The sequence below is a fragment of the Brachyistius frenatus genome, unplaced genomic scaffold, assembly GCF_029030835.1.
Source record: "Brachyistius frenatus isolate BFR_SWC_R1_liver_20210118 unplaced genomic scaffold, ASM2903083v1 Contig_4, whole genome shotgun sequence".
NCBI lineage: Eukaryota > Metazoa > Chordata > Actinopteri > Embiotocidae > Brachyistius > Brachyistius frenatus.
The window spans coordinates 764,025-788,086 of record NW_027210603.1 but is presented as its reverse complement, the minus strand read 5'-3'; the positions used below and the strand labels follow the sequence as shown (position 1 = coordinate 788,086).

Genomic DNA, 24,062 nt, shown 5'->3' with positions numbered 1-24,062 from the left:
TCAGCAGGACGGCTTCTTACTTCCCCTCACTTTGATTTTTTTTTTTATGGTTTTTTTCCCCATGTTAACGACACGATTAAAAACAAACTACATCATCACTATTAAAAAAAAAAAATTCTGCCTAAACATATTTATTATATCAAACCATAGGTTTGCCATCAAACCTATGGCATTGGTAAATAATCATTAATAATCATGAGCATTATGCTCCACTAGATGGCGCTGTACACCAACAGGTTCACGGTTCTGAAATGAAAACAGTGCAAAAATCTGATGTAATTACATTTTTGATATATTTTTTTTAAATAAACCTGGAAAAAGTCTTGTTTTCTGCATATAAATAAACATTTCTGAACAGAAAGTCTACCGTATGAAGACAGTTGAGGTAAAAACAGATAATAATACACATTTAAAAAGGTAAAGGTGAGTGTTAAATGGCTACATAAGACAATAAATGACAAAAATAGATCTAATGGCCATCATCCTCTTACAGTGGGAGTACACATTGGTTGTTTGACTGCCGCTGATGCTTTCATTATTTCTCGACTCTGCAGTAACTTGTAAAGTCATTAAAGTCTGTGTATCCTCCGGGGTGTTTGGGTCTATTTATAATTACAAGTGGGAACTGGAGCGGGCAGAGACTTCACGGGCACAACAGTTTGAAATGATGGATACGATTTCTTCCTGGAAAATCAACCAAAGTATCAACATGTGAGGAAGTTTCTTCAGTAAGAATGACGATTCAGTGTTCCTCTTTAATCCTACGTGTGCTTCAGGTTTTTATTGATCCGATCGCACACACGATTATTTACATTGAGGATGACTGACAGACGAGCACCTCTGTTTTCCTCTTCGTTCACTTCTTCGCCTCATTGTGACACGTTCTTTGTGTGTTGAGTCCAGATAATGCTGACAATGGCGGCGTGAAAATAGCCCACCAGACGGAAAACACACACATGCGCGCACACACACACACACAACAGAGCTCACGGTTGTTTGAGGGCAGTCATGAACTGCATCGAGGGATTTGAAAACTCAGGGGGAATAAACATGGAGTTGGTTCCTTGTGAAAAATAATATGCATTACAAAAATATCCATCAAGGAAATTTCAATGGAAATAGTAAGAAATTTATACATATACATCATGAAGCACAGTCTCTGCATCTGTATTTACACACTCAAAAGAAAGCTACGATTACACAAGATTAAATCCTAATTATCCTGCACCAGAATTAAACCTAAAGGAGGATTTGAAGTTGTCAGACTTCTTTGCAGGAGAGAAACAAACCGTCTCCAGAAGGTCAGAGTTCATGTGTCATCACTGCTCGCTCTCCTTCAGCCGATGTGCTGAATACATCCCGCCCTCGTTGAATGTGATCGCCTGGAAACTGGCAGCCACACGCTGAGAGGGAATAAGAAGGAAGTTCATATTTATTGGTGAGTTTCAAAGAAGCGACACCGATTCTGGTTCTCTGGACGAGCCTAAATGTAAATGAAATGGTTTTATGTAGGTTTTAAATGTAATGTTACTCATTTCTAAACCACCAGAGGCCAAAAACAACAAGATATGAGAATAAACAATGACTCATTGAATTATTCTGTTTAGGCAAAATTAACTGGTTCTTTCTGACCACCAGCTGCGTGCACAAGAACAGGAACCTGAACTGTCAGAACCTCAATGATTCGGGTCAGATTAATTCATTGTTGTGTTGCTCTGCTGTGGATCAATGAAGGGGTCGGAAATTACACAAAATAATTAAAAATAAAAAAATAGAAATGCAGATGAGGCTTTGGTGAAACAAGCCTCGTGCAGCAGCTTGTTTTAAATTTAAAAAAGCTTGTAGCAATTTAAATTGCTAAACAGTTGCAGTAAAACTCTCCTGCTTTCTCTACAGCTGCAGAATCACACAGGAGATTAAAGGACATTACTTTCTGAGCTTCTTCGATTATGCTGAGATGTATTTTAATCTGACTGGTGCTGAATTTTAAGATAACAAAGTGTCCAGAGACAGCATTAAGCAAGAAAGGTCTGACAGAGGCCAGATAAAAACACTATTTTAGGAACATGGGAAACGTGTGTGTACTCCTGTGCATCTAAAGCACAATGAAAAGACTGCTGATCAAAAAACAAGAAGGAGAGAGAGCCAAGAGGACGAGAACAACTGTGTGGACTGAGGCCAGGTCTGCACGTCTAACACGAGCACAGAGATCAGACTCCTTCCTCCTCCTGGTGGAAGTCTGAACACATGAGATAAAAAAAAAAACGCAGGTCAGGGAGGTTTTCCATCCACTGGATGAGTGAACGACACCGGCTGCAGGTTCGGCTCCAGCAGGTTTGTTCACATCCACGGAGAAACAACAACAGGATGTTTGAGTCATTTCCCCCCCGATCACCGGTGCTCAGGACAGCAAACAGCCTCACAGACCACCGCTGCGACTAACTCACCTCACCTTTAAAACTGGCAACTAAAACAAGATGTCCCATGTGGTAAATAAATGGGCTGAACTGTGACGTCACTTCTTCTATCTCAGTGTCGGAGTCCTCTTTCCCCCGCTGACGTACCTGCAGGCTGCGATGGCTGCCGGGCGGCAGGCCGTTGACCTCTGTGCAGAAGCCGAGCTGCTGGTGGGAGGCCAGCGAAGGGAGAGCGACTCCAGGTGTCCCGGCATCGGGGTTAGACACCTGAGAACCACACGGAGACATCGGAGTGAAGACGGGGTGGAAGAAAAGACCGATATGATGACGAGCGTTGCTGCACACGCACCACCTTCACCGCCGGGCAGTGTTGTTGAGACGAGTGCAGGGAGGGCAGCGAGTGGTTGTAGGACAGCAGGCAGGGCTGCTGCCGTCGGTCCATGGACGCTGAGGAGTGAGGACGCAGGCCGGACGCCGGTGCAGAGGGAGACTTCATGGTCCGGCCCAGACTGTTGGACTTGCTCTCCTTGCGTTGGTACTCGATTGGAGACTGAAGAGCTGCAGCGGACAGGAAGACACCTCACATCACTCAAACGATTAAATCCAGGGTTTTACTGAAGAAAAGCTGAGCTGTGGTACCGTTCAGGAAGTTCCTCTGAGTCTCTAAGATCTGGACCACGTCATTGAGCCAAGCTTGCTGTATTTCCGGAGATGACGCATGCATGATGAAGCGCGTCACGCTGCTGTCAGTCCCCCGGGAGGTCAGGACCAGACAGCAGGGATCGTCTACAGAGTCCTCCTCTACACCCAAGCAGCTCACCTGCAGAACAAAGTGTCTTCGTTACACACACAAAAAAACAACCTTGAAGACAAAGTTGTAAAACTTCGTTTCCCAAAAAGTTGGGACGCTCTTTAAAATGTAAATAAAAACAGAATGCGATGATTTGCAAATCACATAAATCCATATTTTATTGAAAATAAAGACAACGTATGAAATGTTAAAACAGAAATTGTATTGTTTTATGAGAAACATCAATTTTTAATCAAAAACAGACACAATTTTGTCGTGGAAATCACTGCATGGGCTCAGGAACACGTCTGAAAACAATGCAAATCCTCTATCAGGTAAGTGTGGGACCACATTTCACTTTCAAAACTCCAGAAACTGGTTTCCTCTGTTCCCAAATGTTTACAGAGTGTTATTAAAAGAAGAGGTGATGCCGCTGTGCCAACTATTTTTTTTTTAAATGTTTTGCTGCCATCAAATTCAAAATGAGCATATATTTTCAATAAAACAATACAATTTGAAATGTTGTCTTTGGTGTATTTCCAATTAAATATGGATTTACATGATTTGAAAATAATCATTATTTACATTTTACACAGCATCCCAACGTTTTTGTAAGTGGGGTTGTATTTACAGATAGTTTAACTCTTACCTTGATGCTGTTTTTAAAGGTGTACCCCGGCAAAGAGAAGCCTTTCTTCTTATCGATTGGCTCACTTAAGATGACCAGCTGCTCAAACAGGAAGACCCGCCTCTCTCTCGCTCTGGACAGAAGGCCGGCTTCCTGCTCGCTGACAGAGAAGGTATCCTGCTGTAGCAGCTTCCCCTGAGCCGTGATTTTACCCTGAAACAGTTTGTAATTCACAAACGCTTTAAAAAAAAAAAAAAAAAAAAAAAAAAAAAAACATATAACAAGACAAATTATAAAAAAAATAAATAAATAAAAAAAAGTGCTGCATCTTACCTCAAAGCCTTGGAGCCGTCCCACATTCATCATATCATTACAGCGCTTTGGCACGAAACACATCACCTCCACCGCCCTCTGGTGGACAAAATCAGTTCAACGCGCGTGAAAACAAAATGTGGTGCACAAAAATAAGATGTAAAAGTATTTTTCATAAAGAGTTCTCACCTGCAGCTCCTCGATGTCCCTCCCAGCTTTGCTGTAGTACTTCAGGAAGTCCTGAGGGGGGCAGTCAAAGAGAGGTTTACTTATATTTTAATTATTTTTTTAATAAAGACAAATTGCACTTTTTATAAATAAACAAATAAGAATCTGTGACTTGAATCTGATTATGAAGTAACACAAAAGCAAAATACCCACGAGAACAGAAATAAATGTCAAAAATTCAAGATGGACAAGAAAGGTGAATAATTTTTTTTTTTAAAGAGTCAAATATACTGACGACACTGTGGTCCTCTTCAAGGGTTTATTTCAAAGCAAACAGCTTCTCTGATTTGTTCGTTTATCATATATTTCCTTATTTATCATCAATTTTCACATTAATAACGTTGCAATTTTCGGGGGAAAAAAGTGTCCAAAACTACATGAAAAAGTAATATTACCATGTAACAGTGCATGTGAGTACACAGTGAGTTTAAACAGCCAACCTTCAGGAGCAGCTGGTACTTCATGATCCTCTGAACAGGTTTGATGAGCAGGTCGTTGAGCTGCAGCCTGTGACCCAGCTGGATCCGGAGATCCTGCCGACACAAAAAGAAGGAAGAAGAAATGTGGCTTCAGGTGTTCAGACAGAAACAGAGGCACACCTGTGACAGATGTCAGATATGAGAAGTTTAAAAAGCAAACAATAAAGTCCGTCTCTCACCTCGAAGTAGGTCTCGATGTACTCGGAGACGAGGTGCTCCGACTTGGGTTTGTTCTGACAGTAAACCACGTACATGTGGAGACGGCGTTCCTGCAAGTTCAACAGACACAAATAAATCACAAATGTCAAAAGATGTGTGTGTGTGTGTGTGTGTGTGTGTGTGTGTGTGTGTGTGTGTGTGTGTGTGTGTGTGTGTGTGTGTGTGTGTGTGTGTGTGTGTGTGTGTGTGTGTGTGTGTGTGTGTGAAGAAGGAACAGCTTGTCTTGCTTGACACATCTCCTCTTTGGTTTATTGTGTTTCCCTGCAGATTATTTCCATTATCTGTGCAGGAAATTTGCTTCATTAAATAAATTCCAGTGGATCAAAAAGAACAGTTTAATTCAGATTAATTAAACCTTCTGATGGACTGAGATGAAAAACCTGCACTGAATGGAAACTTTCTAAAAGTTAGTTTAAAGAGTTTATTTTCTTGCTGTAAGCACATATTTTATATAAAACAATAAAGTTTCTCAGTTTCATCGTTTGATATGTCGTCTTTCATCTTTTTGCAGTTAAATATGAGTTTACATGATTTGCAGATCATCTATTCTGTTTTTATTTACCTTTTACACATCGTCCCAACTTTCTTTGGAAACAGGGTTGAACTTTGATGAAGAGTGAATTTGTTGGCTTTCTTTAAGCCTCTCAATAAAAGTTGTAATTCATCAGTTGTTTTGTGTTTCATGAAAATCTGATTTGAAGTCAAAACGGGTTAAAATACAGTTTTTAGAAGTCTGAAAGTTCATTTTCACACACAGCCGGGTCTCCGCGGAGCGTCTTTAAGGCTGATTGCTGCCTGAGAGCTCTTTGGTCAAACCGGAGTGATTACAGGAACCGTTTCTTGTTCTGCAGCTGCACCTGCAGGCGACTGATCTGCTAAAAGAAAACACGTGTGCACGGCAGCGGGACGAAGCTTCGCACCGGCGGGAGCTGAAGCCAAACTGGAAACACGCAGAGAGACTTTCACATCCTCACTCGCTGCTCGCTGAGCTTCACACTCACGTGTTTGATGAAGAGCTTGGCCAAGCTGTCCGGATCACCCACACATTTCTCCAGCTCTCCCAGGAAATAACTGCGGGACACGTGACGGAGAAGGTCAAGCAGGACCAGTCATAAACACACACACACACACACACACACACACACACACACACACACACACACACACACACACACATAAACACACACACACTCAGAGGCAGGATACGCAGCGACCACAGGGGACGTGACACACACTGAACCGCCGTGAAACACGAGGAGCTCAGAAAGTGAGAGACTGTTGGGAGGAAGCGAGACGTCTCCGACTCACTCCTTGTGCCAGTCGTAGATCTGATGGATGTTTCCGAACACGATCCTGTCCTTCCCTCTCATGTCCTCCGGCACGCCCTGACTGGACATGGTGGTCATGTAGCCCTGAGCGAGCACACACACACACACACACACACACACACACACACACACACACACACACACACACACACACACACACACACACACACACACACACACACACACACACACACACACACACACGTCATCAATCACATCGTAAACTGCTCGTTTCTTAAATAGGAGAACCAGTTCGGAGACGCACCTGCACGATGAGTCCAAGATCCTCCACATACAACCTCTCTGTCTCGATCAGCTCGGTCAGCACATATCTGAGAGAGGAAGAAAATATGACTGAGCAAAATAAAAGCAGGAATTTACACTTGGAAATGTATTTGCTCACTTGCTGGTTGTTAGGAGAGATAGTTGATACCGCTGTCATGCAAAGTAAGAAGCTGGGAAACAGCTTAGCTCAGCATAAAGGCGTGAAACAAGAGGAAACACCCATCCTGGATAAACAGTTTGAACTTATACAGATCCTTTTTATCACCAATGGGGACAGAGCTGCCAAGCAAGGCAGTAACTTTAGTGTCTCGTCTAAGGACACTTCAGCAGGTGGAGTGGAGGAGGCAGGGATTGAACCAGCAACCTGGGGCAGGAGTCTCTCACCTATATTTGTCAATTCATTTCATCATTTATTCATTTTTTTAACCTGTCTGAGAGAAGGAAGCTATCAACAGGATGGATTTGAGTGGACGATCTCTCCTCTGCTCTGCACCCAGCAGAGGCGGAGCTCCGCCCACAGTGAGACACACAGAGATCAGAGGACACAAACGCAGCAGAGGTTTAAGCTCCGCCCACAGTGAGATAGAGATCAGAGGACACAAAGGCAGCAGAGGTTTAAGCTCCGCCCACAGTGAGACAGAGATCAGAGGACAGAAACACAGCAGAGGTTTAAGCTCCGCCCACAGTGAGACAGAGATCAGAGGACACAAAGGCAGCAGAGGTTTAAGCTCCGCCCACAGTGAGACAGAGATCAGAGGACACAAAGGCAGCAGAGGTTTAAGCTCCACCCACAGTGAGACAGAGATCAGAGGACAGAAACACAGCAGAGACTCTCACGCTGAGCTGGAAACAAACGGCTGCTCATAAATTAGGTCAATAACATAAATACAATATTTTCGTCTGGACCGTAACAGAGGGGGCGGAGCTATAAAGAATGTTTGTCACTTTTCAAATTAAAAGCCCTCCAGTTTCACACGGGGTCCAGCTGTAAACTAGGTTTATATTTAGACGTGTTTCTTTCAAGGGGCAGTGGGTCCCAGTCGAAGGGAAACTCTGGATTTTATAAGTTAAATCTGATATTAGAACGACATATTTGACATTTTCAAACAGTTTGGCCAAATAAGACTGTTTCTATTCTTTAAGGGGAACTAACTGTCTGCGGACATGAGCGCGTTATCACTCTTCTCTTTAGGTGAAAACATGCATTTTCCAAGCTGCTGAACTATTTCTTTAAACACTGAACACCTACATGCTCTTCTCCAAGGCAGCGTTCCTCTCCTCCTCGCTGTCCACCACAGCCGACCACTGGCTGGCCGAGTCGTCGGTCACCGTGCAGCTGTCCTCCCCTTGGAAGGTGTTGATGCTCGATTTCTGACTCTGAAACACACGAAGAAAGATATTACAGCTTTTGGTAAACATCGCTGTCACACATCATCTAAGAGGAGGCGGAGATCTGTGTGGATGTGAAATGCAAAGCCAGAAAATAACAGAACATTTATTTTACAGCTATTTGTACTTTATTCCACTACATTTCATTCAAAGGCAAACAGGGGAGGATTTTTACTCCTTTAATAAAAAAATAAAACCTGCACGTAAATTCTAATTATTATTATAGATTACGGGAGGAAATTCAAAAGCTTTAAGAGCGTGCAAAAAGGCCTCAGGGAGTCAAATTATCCCACAAAGAAGCAAAGATTTTAGAAAATAAAATTAAAAGTACACATTTATTTAACAGAACTTTTTTTTTCAACTCCATTAATCACCTCACAATACTTTAAGATTAATTCTTGATTAAGATTAAACTTTTAAGATGGAGGAAACGGACCTTCAGTAAACGACAACTGAGTAATAAAGAAGTTTAGAGTAGCTTCACTTACACATCAAAACCAACAACCTGTCTTACACATTAAACATTAATACATCTATATACAGCATAATAATGTCAGCCAAATAGTTCTGTGCAATGAATTCTTACTTTTGATACTTGAAGTGCATTTTGCTGCACTTATGTAGTTTAATGAAGTTATAGCAGTATTTCTAATTGAGTAAACCCTCTGAATGCATCATTGAAACTCTGTGCTGAAGGATCCATCCTCACAATCTTAAATCATTAAGCTTCATCAGCATCTCCTGACTGTAACGCATCATTTTAAATAACCTGACAGTCATTTTCTCCCGTGCAGCTGAGGAGACGGTTGGTCAGAAAGGACGAGTGTTTGTCGAGTCGTGTATCACAGATCAGTGTGACGGACCACGGACACAGAGAAGTTATATAATAAATATCACTCCTCTCCTAAAAGCAGTTTAATCTAATGTGAATTTGACTGTAATCCTCTCGACATACTGTAGTCTCAACTCATTCTGTCCTCCGCTCCGGTGCACCACGTCCGTAATCCTCCTGCAGGACCGCTGCACATTTGTAGGTCAAATATGCACTTTGTGTTTGTCCTTTGTTTTTCTTTGTCCTCTCTCCGAGTCGGCACAAAACACCGTCCTGAAAACAGTCGGAGGCTGATTCAGACTTCTTCTCCCTGCAGAGGTCTGAACTGAGAAACCCGCTGCAGCTCGGTTGTTGCTCTGAACGCAACCTGCATCTTTCTCAGTCATTTCTCATCAGATAGACGAGCTTTAAGGAATAGTTCGACATTTTCGGGACCGCTGCTCATTCCTCGTCCTGCTGAGTCAGATGAAACTGTTGATCCCAATCTCACGCATCTAGAAGCAGCCTCCACTTATCACAGCTAACATCCTAAAGACAGGAAACAGGAGGAAACAGGCTCTGTGGAAACTACTGGAACTTCTAAATCGAATCAATGTGCACCATATGTGTCACAAAGTTGACTGTAAAAACTATAATTTCTCCTTTTACAAGAGATTATGTGGTATGTGGAGTTACTTGCACTTGTAATCCCGTCATCTTTACACTTATGTATTTGTTTATATTAAAGAAATGTGATATAAAATGTTCATTTGTGATCTGTAGACGTGCTGGTAGGAGGACTCGTTAGCTTCAGACAGATTCGTAGCTGTTTCAGCTGTTTCTAGTCTTTGTGCTGAACTAACAGGCTGCTGGCTGTTTAACTATATTTACCATTCAGACATCGATCTCAGATGAAAACTGCAAAAATGTCAAACTACTTCCTTTAAAGGAACAGTGAGACTGTTCACACGGATCCAGGCAGCACAAGGATGCTTAAATCTATGTAAACCTGCAGGTGTCTATTAAATAAAACTAAACCGAGGCTTCATTTATCAAACACAACAGTGTGCTTTCAGGGTGAAACTCTTCTCATCTCTTATGTAATGCTTCTGAAACTTGGCTTTAAGAGCTGTCCGGCAGCCACAGGCTCGTCTCTCACCTTTCCTTCAGGCCTCTTCTTCTTCTAAATTTGGCGTCCGCTCCTCCTCAACCCGACCGTGACCCCGTCAGCCCGTTAAACACGGCTCAGATAGTTGATTACTTCCAGATGTTATCAGCTCAGAAAGCCCACAGGACTGATTCCCTGTCAGAGATTACTCCGTACACACAGGGGTCAGTGGGAGACGCTGTGTGTGTGTGTGTGTGTGTGTGTGTGTGTGTGTGTGTGTGTGTGTGTGTGTGTGTGTGTGTGTGTGTGTGTGTGTGTGTGTGTGTGTGTGTGTGTGTGTGTGTGTGTGTGTGTGTGTGTGTGTGTGTGTCTGTGTGTGTGTGTGTGTGTGTGTGTGTGTGTGTGTGTGTGTGTGTGTGTGTGTGTGTGTGTGTGTGTGTGTGTGTGTGTGTGTGTGTGTGTGTGTCTGTGTGTGTGTGTGTGTGTGTGTGTGTGTGTGTGTGTGTGTGTGTGTGTGTGTGTGTGTGTGTGTGTGTGTGTGTGTGTGTGTGTGTGTGTGTGTGTGTGTGTGTGTGTGTGTGTGTGTGTGTGTGTGTGTGTGTGTGTGTGTGTGTGTGTGTGTGTGTGTGTGTGTGTGTGTGTGTGTGTGTGTGTGTGTGTGTGTGTGTGTGTGTGAAAATATTTGTCTCGGCTGCTGAAAGTCAAACGATATGAGCGAATCAGATCACTTTCATGTGCAAACACACACAAACAGGATGTGTGTGTTTGCAGTCCAGAGTGTGTCCTGATATTTGAGAGTGTTTGTGTGTGTTTGTGTGTGTTGTCTCATTTATTATTAGCTACGAAGCCAACATGAAGGTTTTAGAGCAGAGAGGCCCCACTGAGTGCGTCTGACTTTTACTTCCTCGACTAATTTCTCGACATGTTCTCATCAGAAAAATCTCATTTTATACGACGACTTGTATCTTTTGTATGATTCTGTTGATTTTTCTTTCACCCTAGAAAATAAAGTTCAGGCGCTAAAGCAGATCAAACATTTGCATTTGAAATATTTAAAAATCTTTTACTTCCTCCACTTCTTCCAAAGCAACTCTGTTTTTGATCTTTTTATTAATAAAGCTGGCTGAGTAGAGGATGATGACAGACATATAAATATCTCTCAAATCACAATCCTGTTCAAGTATTCATCGAACTACAAAGTTGATTTATTACTCTGTGTTTTTGTTGAATCTTACAGTTTCTGTTTGTAGTAATAAAACACTCGGAGTGATAAAATTCACCTTTTATCTGTAATGGTTTGGACTTCTTTTCTGTTTTGCCGTTTTTATTTCAGCTCTGCGTTTCCTCTTTTATTTTGAAATCCTCCTCTGTCTTGTGATTTCTGTTCCTGCACCTTGATGTCGTTCACCTTTTGACTTTGAACCTCCTGTTTTGGTCCTACCTGCCTTTGAGCCATGACATACTCCAGACTTACTTTTAGCTTCTAATTAACATGAATCAAAAGTGTTAAACTGCTGTTGTAGAGGCACATTCACCTCCAGCTGCAGTTTATGTGCTGACAGACATGAAGACGGCCTCTGAATCATCCCGTCTGGATGCTGCATGTGTGTGTAAAGGAAAGAAAGAATAGAAAAGTGACATTACGAGACTCCGAGTGTCTTGCAGGTCGGGTAAGCAGCTCTGACTCGGCGGCTGTGAGGGAGAAGTAGCTGCCGGACTCGACAGGCCGTCTTTCCACTCCTGCACACAGAAATAAAGAGTCGTTAGGGACACGTACGTGAGATGTGTCTCCTCAGGAATGCGGCTGAAGGTCTCACCGTGTCTCCGGAGGGGAGGATGGCGGAGCTGTCGTGCGTCTCCAGAGGCCTCGGCTGAGCCTCAGTGTGGGAGAGCTGCTTCTCCGCTCTCCCCGCGCCGCTCCTGGCATCGGAGCTCAGCTTGCGGACGGGGTTGGTGAGCCATTTCTTCAGGGCGCTGACGGGGTGCCGCGACGCTCCAGACGGGGAGTGGGAGCGGGGGCTGGAGCTGCCCGAGGCCTGGAGGAGCACGGAGCCCGCGGGCGGAGGGACGCCGCCGTCGCCGCCCGCCACGGCGTACGACTCGGCTGCAGAGAGAGACGGCCGGAGGGAGGAGAGGGATGAAGCACTGCAGCTAATTGTGGGGTTCATCCTCTCGGGTCAGATGGTGCAGACAGATTTCTGCACAAAAATGTCCTTCAATTTCCTGCGTTAAGCCCCAACAGTAACTTTAGGAGCTGCAGCGACTGCAACTACGAGTTAGACACAAAACCAGGAAAGTTCTCACCAGGAAGGAATCCAAACTTTATACAGTTTCTATGTGATGTGTACAAGAAAATGTAGTTAAACCAACAATAGATCCCTCTTCTATTTAACACTAATTCAAGTATTCTGATATTTATTTATTTTTAGTTTAAAAAAATGTGCATAAAGTACTTAAAACAGTAAATTATCAAAATAAGAGTTCTTTAGGCAGCAGAATGAGCCCTGTCAGTGTTATGTTATTAAATATTATAAAGTTAGATGATAATTATCATTGCAAAAAATTAATTACCAACCAGCCTTTGAATGTTATTGAGCTTGAAGTGGAAATGCTTAAAAAAATATTACAGTATGGTGATTTGATGTACTTCAAAACAATGCAACACAAATAAAAAGCTGCACTGGGTCGTATGACACAACATTAAGAGATGGTTAATAACACTATTTCATTTTTACCCAAAATGTATACGTGAATCCCGCAGGTCTCTTGTTTCATCAGTCACACATCAGAGTGAACGAAGCTTTTTAAAAATACAAAAATTAAATTCATGTATTTTGAATAATGTGAGCTGAAGTTAGTCTCAACTGTGCGGTCGTCCCGTCGGCACTGAACTGCCCTAATTCCACGACTCAGACAGAACCGGTGCGGGAGATGACACCCTTTCACACCACGGCTGGATCTGGTTTCCATCTGTGGAAACTGGTACCCGGTCCTCGACCGCACCGTTTCAATCCGGCACCCTGACATTAACGTTTCACGCTGTTTCGCTGAGCGCAGCAAAGTGGAACATTTCAGGAGCCCCATTTTGTCGCGTTGGCCTCTTCCCAGAAGCCACTATTTCCCTGTCAGCACATTTATGTAAGCCGTAATCATAATAACAAGCTTTCAAGAAGCCAGTGGAAATCTGGGTCAGCCATTTGCCAAAAAACGTCCCGAAACAGCCATTAAACACGACGTCATATTGACAGTAGAGTAGTTAATAATGTGCTTTTCTTTTAACAAAAATCAGGACAAGAATACATAAATATTAAGGTTTAATCTTCATGACATTACATGAAAAGATATCCTTAATAAACAATCAAAGTAGGCCGGATTCAAATAAGACAAACAGCCACATGAGTTTGTTGCAGTCAGTGTCATGAGTCAAACTACTTGGATGATGTGGAGGGAGGAGAGACGAGCTGGCACCAAATGAATCTCATCATAAGTCATACTGACCAAAAACAACTGACCAGTTTAGGAAAGTAGAAGAAACAATAATAAATCCAGGGCTGAGAATTTAAAAGAAGAACAAAGCGTTGATTAATGGAGAAGAAGAGAAATAAAAGCAACACAGCTGCAGAACTTTACTGCCGTGCTGGCGGCTCTGTGAAGCTGCAGCCGAGTGCTCAGGCCAAACTACGAAAAAAAACAAAGACTCTTTCTTTGCTTCTCAATATTTCGACTTTCAGCTTTATTCTCAACATGTGAGAAGAGTCCCGCTGAGACAGTAATGACGATCTTAGCACCTGACGACATGTCCTGTCTTTCTACAGCAGCTAATAAATAATAATAAAAAAAAACATCCCGAAACTTAACCACAAAATGTCAAAGCAGCTTTATGACTTTATGAGCTTTTGAGAACAGAACAAATTAAAGAGAATCAGACGCACACACTGCATCCTGTAACCCTGAGCAGAAGCAGCCATCTGCTCCCCTCGTCTTTGTTATCTCTGTCAGGTCGTTCAGAAACACGGTGAAGCAGCTCGCCATCTGTCTGCAGGAGGCGACACGCACACCACACGGCAGCGTTTTCTACAAATACTTCAACATTTTCTCAGAAGCGAAGCCTTAATGGTGCGCCGAGGTCTCCGTGACGTCCAGGTCACCGCCGAGCCGAGCGACTCAGCCCGTCATGTTTGTTTGACACAGTTACGTAATGTGTCATTTTCCCACGGAGCAACAGCTGGACGGCCATCCGGACTGCACGCAGGCTGCTAATGCATCATCGCATGCAGGCGTTATGGACAGCCAACTAATGAACACTTTTATTATGTGTGTAAGCCCTCTGTGAGGATAAAAACTCCAACGCGTTTAAAGGAGAATAGTTTCTGTGACTATTTATACTTCAGCTGCTGAGATTGTTTAATGTGACACACAGACTGATGGATGGATTAAAGACTGAAGGGGTTAGATTGTCTCGGCCACCACAGAGGCCCAGACAGCACCGACTCTGCAGCAGTAATCCCGTCTGGTGCAGCGAGCAGCTCAAACGCTGTGTGACATGCAGAGTTGGAAACAGACTCGTTACTGAACCTGGGCGGATTGTCTGTGGGTTTTCTGTGAATTTTTTAAAGTCAGTTAATTTGACTGCTTTTTATGAAAGTTTGTAGTGAACCAGCAATCTTCACACAGTTGAAACCACATCCAGAGACAGCCAGCAGAGAAAAGGAAAGTAATCTGACTTTTTACAGCTGTTCAGACGTTTTATTTTGTAATCTCATACTTTTCCACTTGTAAAAAGTCTTTAATCTACTGACCAATGTAAAGGCAGTGTTCAGATCTTTTCTTCTTGGGTGTCCGAGACGTGCAATTCACAATAAAGGTTGCATCGTGTATAAATTCAGACTCACGTTCCTTTTTTTAATTCTAAAGCAGGTTTAGGTGATGAATACTGTAACTCCTTGATACCAGTGCAGCAGACAGCTGATGTGTTCGCTGGTCTTTGGGAGCTGATGCAGGAGTCTGCGTCCAACATCATCCCGTCGTTCACTCTTTGACTAAACTAGAAATGTTCGACATTTAATGGTTGAAGTGAAACATAACAGGATCATCTTTACATCCATTAAATGCTGCCAACTACAGTGAGGGACAGTAAACAGGAAGTAGTGCACATTTCACTGACGCACTGCTTTGTTCCGCTGTTGTTGTTGTTGTTGTTGTTTTGTTTTTTACACAGAAAAATAAATTATGGGGCAGTAAATATAGTGTGTCCTATAGGAAACAGGGCTGCTGCTCATGTCTATCCAGATGTGTGCAGCTGGTTTGACCCGATCCTGTTTTATCTTCGAGTGTCTGCAGAAGCCTAACATTAACATTAACATTTCATACCTCCGTGTAAAGTCCTCTCTGCTTTAGGAATAAAACCACACATCAGTTTGAAGAGGACGCTGACATCATGTGTGTGTTCGGACTCTTAGGAACTCCCCGTACAGATAAACTTTGCTTCAACCCTCCTCGTGTTTCACTGATGACATGAAAACTGCTGATTCGTCGTGTTGCCGATGTGAACTTGGAGCTGGTTTTCCTTGACTGCGGTGATAATGATTCCCTCCATCAGCGATGAACACGAGGTGAAGCAGAGACGGTAATCAGCTGCCTCACGTGACACGCTGACGAAGGCCTGGCGTGTAACGTGTGCAGAGCTTTAATCACGCTCGGACGTGACATGTCAGCAGCGTCAATAATTTATGCTGTTTCTGACCGTGAACATATCACGGTGGCTTTAAAGAGAGAGCAGCACAACAACACATCTATGATGTAAAGTAGGTCATCGAAGCAGCTCGCTCTCTCCTGCAGGATCAGATCATCTCTTCTTCATGTCAATCATTCACATATTATATTATTAATGTTATATTCACACCAGAAGCTGTAAAAGTATATTTTTATCAGTGTTAGATTATAAAATCAGGAAGGATTTTATAATCAAACTGTAATTATAAAACTAAGCCTTCAGCTCTACACTGTGAAAGAAAGTCAAAATGTTCCCGTTTTTATTCTGTGATGCAGGAAAAGTACTAATTATGAAAATTAAAGGTCCCATATTTTACACTTTTCTGGTGTTTTATTTGCAGTTTTTACATCCTTAAGAAGCATTTTTTGGTGGTTTTACCATCTTCGTGTAGTTTTACACGCCCTCTGTTGAGCTTCTCTCTGCAGCTCCACCGAGAAACAGGCTGCTTTGTTTCTGTGTATTTAAAGCGTGTTGATACCAGTGACCCTCTCCTGTGATTGGCTGAATCTTTTCTGTGTGGCGCACGCGCAGGCCAATCACAGGTCGACACACGGGGCTCGCAGCCAGACATCTGCTCACTAAACAGTGTTTAACTCAAGTGCTGACTCAGCAAAGTTAGACCTTCGGACAGCTTTTACTTCAGTCCTCCATCACCTCACGACGACAGAGCTGCTTCAACCAGCCGCTTCTGTCCGTATCACTCACTCTGTCCCTGCTGCTGCCACGGCGACGGTGCAGCAGGACATTCAATCATCTCTGAACATCCTCTCGCTGACCTGCATCTCCTCCTGTCACAGGTCTGATAAGGTTTGAGTTTAGAGAAGAAAATAAGAGCCAAACACCTGAAAAACATCACGCACGCGAAAGTCCAAACTCAAAAAAAAGACGAAGCAGCATAAAGTTTCAACAGGAGGACTTTAAACTCGCCTCTGACACCAACTACTGAACCGCGTTAGTTTGAATGAAGTGAAGTCTAATGCTAAGCTAAGCTAAGCTAGCCTGCTACTCGTAGTACCCGAAACCCAACTTGCACGTTTGTCTCTAAAATACATCTCATGTTTAATCTTTAATTTGCATTTTAATGTGGAAATATGGCATAACGCTGCTTCTTATTTAATTATTTTTATGAATCATGCGAAGACTTTGATTGCCTGTTTTTGTGTATACAATGTGCCGTATAGATAAACTTGTCCTGCCGAACAGAAGACAGAGTCTTCAGTGTCTTCAGGGGACGCTGCATGTCCAACTGTCTCACTGCACACTTCAATGTAAATCAAGTTCAAATGAAGATCAACGAGTCACGAGGTTCAGAGACAACAAACCACAAACCAGCAAAAGACAGAATGAAAGCGACTGGAACTGATCTGTGGAGCTGAACGTCTGCGATGAGCTCACACACTGATGGGCGAATGGACTGTTAGTCACACAGCCGTGTGTGTGTGTGTGTGTGTGTGTGTGTGTGTGTGTGTGTGTGTGTGTGTGTGTGTGTGTGTGTGTGTGTGTGTGTGTGTGTGTGTGTGTGTGTGTGTGTGTGTGATGAGACACTGAGACTATTGGCAGGACTTTTAAGCATGTTTTCCTCAGCGTGAATTATCTGGAGGTGTTTCTGTCGGTATAAATAGCTCTCTGACGTTAAACCAAATTAAACCATAAAATTCAGTGACAGATCGCAGAAGAAAGAATTCTTCAGAGGACGGACGATCAGACGAGAAGAAACAACATGCAGAAACAGCATAAGAAAAGACGAGATGAAACATCCGCCGACTCACAGAAGAGGTATTTATAGAGTAAAGAACACCAGACTGATGTGACATCACACAGAAAAGTGACTGAGCTTTGAGAACAAAGGTGAGAAAGAAAATGCTTCTCAACTAAAGGGCTGCTTTTATCTCCACATTCAGCAAACGTCTGTTTACGGCTCAGAGAGGAGCGGCTCTGTAATCACTCCCCGAACAACTGGAACAACAGAGGATTTAAGGCTCGCGCAGTAATGGGACATGTCTGTGTGTGTGTGTGTGTGTGTGTGTGTGTGTGTGTGTGTGTGTGTGTGTGTGTGTGTGTGTGTGTGTGTGTGTGTGTGTGTGTGTGTGTGTGTGTGTGTGTGTGTGTGTGTGTGTGTGTGTGTGTGTGTGTGTGTGTGTGTGTGTGTGTGTGTGTGTGTGTGTGTGTGTGTGTGTGTGTGTGTGTGTGTGTGTGTGTGTGTGTGTGTTTGCAGCTGCCTCTGCTCTCAGGCAAACTGTGTCACAGTAACAGAGAGAAATCACTTTCTATACACAGAACAGCAGCAGCCAAAAAAAAAGGCATCCGATATGAGAGAAGTAAATGAGCCGGCAGCGGGAACAAAAAGATAAATGTCTTTACTGCTGTAAGCTCATCTCAGAGGATCTCAAGTTTGTGGTATATAAATCCATAAACCTTCGGCTTTACGCTCCCCGACACATTCGGATCTCCGAAAACTAACAGCATTAAAGTACAAAAAGTTTGATTGTCAGTTGAATCATTTAATAACGTTAAATCTTTAGTGCCTTGCTTGTGTGCTGATCCTTTTCCACCGTAGCCTGCTGTCTGGTCATGAGTTGGTTTGGGACGCTATAATTCGGTTCAGGTTGATAAAATAATCACCTTTTCTAACTGATTTCAGGACTCTGATGGGATAAATGTCACCCAGCTACACGCGTGGAAAACAACTGCAGCATTTTCCCTCATTACATATTCATAGATTACATCTTGTTTTGTTTTCACATGGTAAAACTTTTTGTTTAAATTGCTTAATTATCTTGGAGTAACTGATGTAGCGAACGCTGATTTGTTATTAAATGTGGAAAATAAACCCTAGAAATCATGACGCAAATGAAAACTGACCCTTTTATCTCATTGTTCTGTTCTGCACCTCATAAATCTGGTTTTTGCCTTTCAGGAAACAAAGTTAATGATGTGTGTGTGTGTGTGTGTGTGTGTGTGTGTGTGTGTGTGTGTGTGTGTGTGTGTGTGTGTGTGTGTGTGTGTGTGTGTGTGTGTGTGTGTGTGTGTGTGTGTGTGTGTGTGTGTGTGTGTGTGTGTGTGTGTGTGTGTGTGTGTGTGTGTGTGTGTGTGTGTGTGTGTGTGTGTGTGTGTGTGTGTGTGTGTGTGTGTGTGTGTGTGTGTGTGTGTGTGTGTGTGTGTGTGTGTGTGTGTGTGTGTGTGTGTGTGTGTGTGTGTGTGTGTTTTCAGGAGGTCTATAGTTTTGTAAGGAGAAGAATGTCGGGGAAGTGACTCACTGAGTCTTGTGTTTCCATGATTCAGTGATCAGAGAAACTCTAATCCAGATGTGACTTTATCGCTGATGATGATTAAACCTGAAGAAAATGTGTAAATGAAACTGTCCACGTGTAAAAATCCACAAACAGAGTGGACACAATCCAACCAATCATCAACCATCAGTGATGTCATCAACATTCAGTGATGTCATCAACCATCAGTGATGTCATCGTTGGTTCATGAACGTTATGAATCCTCCAGTTCAGATTCTGTCCGTCACCATCTTTGCTAGTTCGGAGCGGTTTGGAGCAGGAAGTGACCATATTTGGACGAGCTGGGGGAGGAGCCAGCGGTGGATCTGACCGATCTGATCGGAAACCTGACGATACTACGTCCCGCCCACCGATAGCTGTAACCTGACTGCACCACAGGCCTGTCAATCAAACAGACACGCCCCCAAAAACAGGTCTTCTTGAATCTTCTTTTCTAATGAATGAGGGATTATTTTCAGATGGACCTCCAGAAAACTAAGAAGAAGGAGTGACTTTAGCTAACAACACCGAGATAACTGATGGACACATTTTATTCACTTTGGATTTGATGAGAGAAGTTGAATGGGAGTCTATGGAGCCGGAGGCTTTTTGGAGCCGACCTCTAGTGGCACTCGCTGGTATTGCAGCTGAAGACACTTCTGGATCAGAACCATTTTACAGACCTGAAGCTACGAACTCTTTTATATAAAGTCTACAACTCTTACCCTTATTAGTGGGCTAATATGACATTAATATGACATTAGCAGACCAGACAAAGTCTTTAGCTAGCATTAGGAAGTGGTGCTTCTGGTGAGTCGGGGCTCGTCTACACTAGTAGAGGTAGACTGTCTGACACCAATAAGAGCTGGAAGTGGAAATATTGTTTTGTTCTCATCATTTCATTCAAAAATATATTTGATATATTTTTGCCATTTTTGTAAATCTCAATCCACGGGCTCCAATATTACTGCCTATACGGGGAGGTAGAGGGAAGAAATGCAGTATAATCTCAACTTTTGTTCTTAAATTTAACAAAGAACCTGAAGCACACGTGTGTTTGGAAGCCCACATTGGATTTTTTTTTCCAAACAAAATCTGCTGTTTTTTTGATACAACTCGATGCTGCTACCCTCCTAGTAACAGACTGGGTCATAAATGGATGAAAAATGTGATATCAAAATAATGAAAATGTCTATTGTTAGAGATTCTGATGGATTTGATCCTGTTATATAACTTCTGTGAGGCCCTGTGAGACTCCTAACATTAGAAAACATTGCGTACTGTTTGCAACATCTGCAGGAAGCCACAATAAGAATCTATTATAAATACGTCGTGTGAAAATAGTCCTACAAACTGTGAGTGAACTTAATCCCCACGGTCGGAGGACGTCCTGTCAACGAGCGGAGCGGAAACGTACCTCTGACTCGCACAAAGCAGCAGCCACATTTGCCGAGTAGTTTTCTGAACAGGTGCTGACACCCGCAGCCTCGCTGGTGGTGACCTCCTCTCATGGTGAGACGCTTCGGCTGCTCCTCTCACCAGAGGCAGGCATAGTGCAGGACACACACACACACACACACACACACACACACTCAATCACACACACACACTCAATCTCACACACACACACTCAATCACACACACACTCAATCACATGCACACACGCCGGTCCTGAGGTAATCCCCGGAGAGCTCCGCAGTCATATTCCACATCTGAGCAGAAACCTCTGGGAGAGAAGAGCCGTCTCTGTCCCATCATGTGAAGACGAGCGGAGACAAACAGCCCTCGACCCTCCAGCCTCTCTGTGTGTGAGTGGTGAGATAGTGGGCAAAGATTACGAGAGGGACCCGGAGAGGGATAGAGGGGCGGGGGCGACCGAGAGACAGGGAGGAGGAGGAGGAAGAGGAGGATGAGGAGGAGGAGCTGTGATGAAGGAAGGATGGGAGCTGACATGCCGTGTTGCTGCTGCCAGCATCTGTTCCCCTCGTCCTGCCTCTGGAAGTTTTTCCATTCACTGTTTTATCATTTTTATCTGACAGTGTGACTGAGTGGCATCATCTCTGCCAGCTGATTGGTCCGTATCGTGGTCTCCTCCAGACTGGACTGGCATAAAATTAAAAAAAATGTAAAAAAAGATATGCATGTTTAATATAAATCCTACTGACTGACTTCGGTCGACCTCGCGGTGTCTCTGTTGGAGCCACCGTGACGGTGACATTCGTGATCTTCAGTGAAATGTTTTGGATAGACCGTCATGAAACTTACAGATGAACCTCAGGATGATTAAAAGCTCTTCTCACTGCCTCCTGACGTTTTGTTTCGTGCTATCATCGGGTTTAAATTCAAAATAATGTGGCCAAAACTTTGGTTTTATGACCAAATGTCTGAAAAACTCACAAAAATCCTAATAAATCCGAACAAACCACACCGATATGGAGAAGACGACAAACTGACTGTAGATATCAGGGAAGATACTCAGAAAATACTCTACAAAGAAAACTGAAAACACATCTCTTTACTTTGTCCTTTCACCAGCTGCACCTGAAGCCCTCTTGCACGTCTGCGTCTTTACTTTATTCTAAAATATTGACTCTTTTTTATTTCATTAATATGATGCATGTCTGTTCTTATGCATTTTATTCATTTTCGTATTTTTGAAATTACATTTTAACGTGTTTTTAAATCAGTTTTTGTGCGGAAAAACAACATTTAATTTCTTGCTTTGAAGCACTTTGAGCTGCACTTCTTGTATAAAAAGGTGCCATAAATGAACTTTATTATTATTATTTGACCTCATAAAAGTCTGCTTGTGTTGTGAGCATGTGAGCATGTGAGCTCACAGTTTGTCTGAATGTAGCTGATGACGTCACAGCGTTATTATCCGGTTCCTCGTGTGTATTTGTGCTGATCACTGATGTTAAATTGAACCGTCACTCCTCAGGCACCAAAGCACCTCCTCCGCTGTGGAGAAACCAACATGTGGAAACATCCCACGCTGACGGGACGGAGGAACGACCGATTTCATCTCCAAACCAAGATTAAGTACTCATGAGATGATCTTCTGCGCACAGCTGTCCGGGCGCGCGCGAGTCAAGAAGATTTACGCATAAACTCAGACGAACCCAAACATGGACCGAGTCGGTGAGGGAGGAAGAGACGAGTTTGTGAGCAGCTGTTTTCTCTGTAGGTTTTGTTTCACAGTTCAACACACACACACACACACACACACACACACACACACACACACACACACACACACACACACACACACACACACACACACACACACACAGGCGAACACACGGTCACGTGACCGGCGGACCGACACGACACGAGAATCTCCGTCCACAGAAACCAGATTACAGACGTGAAAAAACCAACGTGCTCTCGGTCATCCAGTTAAGCTTTTAAAAACTGCAGAAATGATGATCCCTTTGATCTGAGCGGCACTGATCCCTGCACAATGTGGGATTATTGCACGAGCGTGTGTGTGTGAGCATGCACGCGCCTAATTAGTCAATAATCAATCATCTAAATAAGATGATGTGTGCTTTTTGCGCCTGGTGTTGATTTCTATCTGAAATATATTCACAGTAGAGTGGAACAGATGTCGGATGTGAACTTCTGTGCCACAGCTCCCCCCTATGGTTGACAGAAGAAGTGCAGGAAAACTAAAGTATTTCTCTGAAGACATTGTCCCTGCACATTTCCCACTCACTGTGGTACCTTTGGATTCTGCAGCCACGCCGGACTTCCTGGTCCACTTCAGCTGCGTCCCGACGTCCTGCATGTCATCCAGCAGCAGCTTCTCTCTGCTGGGATCTGAAATCTAACGCAAAACACAGACCAGCGAGGAGAGAATAAAGCATTTTTTGTGCCACAGATTGAAGCTCAAACAGAGCAGAGAAAGTGAGGGAGCTAATTGTGTTTCGCCTCTTCCTCCCTCTCCTCCATTCTGTCTTTCTTATTTCTGCTGAAGTGGTTTCTTATCTGTGGAATTTCTCTGAGGACTAAACTGATCAGGAGACTGCACAGCATCAAATCCTGGAGACAAAGAGTTCTGCTGGAGAATAATCCGGGCAGATTAACTGGGTCTTAAAAACTCCACGCCTAACCTTTAAAACACAGAAACAAATGGAAGAAAGAAAAAAAAAAAGCACAGCTGAATTTTCTGGTTACCAACGGACCTCGAGGGTATATTGTCGTTGTGGAAACTCTCAGCGTTGTGCACATTGTTGTTTGTGTGGTCACAATATTAGAAAGTAGCACACTGATTAAATCACAAGGAATCAGGACAATTACATTCAAACAACAAAATAAAACAAACAGCATAATCCTCAGATTATTGGATCAGCAGATTTGGATGTTTAAATTGATATTACAATAACTTTTATTATTATTTATACAAGTTGGAAAATTGATCTGAAGAATCAGTCAGCTGACTTTTGCATTAAAAAAATCTTCACATTTTATTAGATTAAATGAAAGGGATGCAATAGTTTCAACATTCACTCTGTATATTTACTTTCAGGTGTCTTCTTGTTTTATGTTATTAAATATGCATCTTACTCAGTTACATTTCAGATAAACGCCAGATTTTTTGCTTTCAATTTGGTCATTTCCTTCCCCCCCACTTGAAAAATGTTGGCGTCCTGCACAGGCACTCACTTCATCAACCCTGCAGCCCAGAACCTGTTCAGTCCTTCCTTGCACTTTTGCCAACGTCTTCATCTTGCATCCTGTTCTCTTCCCTTTCAGCTCCTTTTATTGAGACGTCTTCTTTCTTCACTTCGACGCCGTCTTCTTCTCCCCTCGTTCGAACGTCCACGCCCGACGTTTAGTGTTTTGTTTTGTCGAGTTAAAAAGGTGTTCCTTCCTGCCCGACCGACGTCCAGCGAAGAAGTAAACGGTCTTACCGCTCCGCACCAGGTCTTCTTCTCCTCGGGGCAGATGAGGCCAGCTGCTAGATTGCAGTGGGATCTCTCCTCAGGCCTTCAGGATGAAAGGGGTTAAAGCATCCCGACAG

General features: G+C 43.2%; 1 protein-coding gene across 2 annotated transcripts; it reads right to left on the bottom strand.

Moving 5' to 3' along the window:
• Nucleotides 1–104: 104 nt before the first annotated feature.
• Nucleotides 105–22,861, bottom strand: arhgef25b (Rho guanine nucleotide exchange factor (GEF) 25b). Of its 2 annotated transcripts, none has more exons than XM_069708101.1 (16): nucleotides 22,763–22,861; nucleotides 11,812–12,098; nucleotides 11,639–11,734; nucleotides 7,936–8,063; nucleotides 6,667–6,733; nucleotides 6,382–6,485; nucleotides 6,075–6,144; nucleotides 5,034–5,123; nucleotides 4,816–4,908; nucleotides 4,337–4,387; nucleotides 4,169–4,246; nucleotides 3,857–4,048; nucleotides 3,057–3,237; nucleotides 2,767–2,975; nucleotides 2,565–2,684; nucleotides 105–1,403 (listed from the first exon to the last, which is right to left on the bottom strand). In XM_069708101.1, the coding sequence occupies exons 1-16, from the start codon at nucleotides 22,824–22,826 to the stop codon at nucleotides 1,320–1,322; spliced, it is 1,914 nt and encodes a 637-aa protein (XP_069564202.1). In that variant the 5' UTR covers nucleotides 22,827–22,861; the 3' UTR covers nucleotides 105–1,319. The 2 variants fall into 2 exon arrangements, with proteins under 2 accessions (XP_069564202.1, XP_069564194.1); XM_069708093.1 differs by lacking the exon at nucleotides 22,763–22,861 and adding an exon at nucleotides 20,454–20,855.
• Between the last annotated feature and the right edge of the window lie 1,201 nt (nucleotides 22,862–24,062).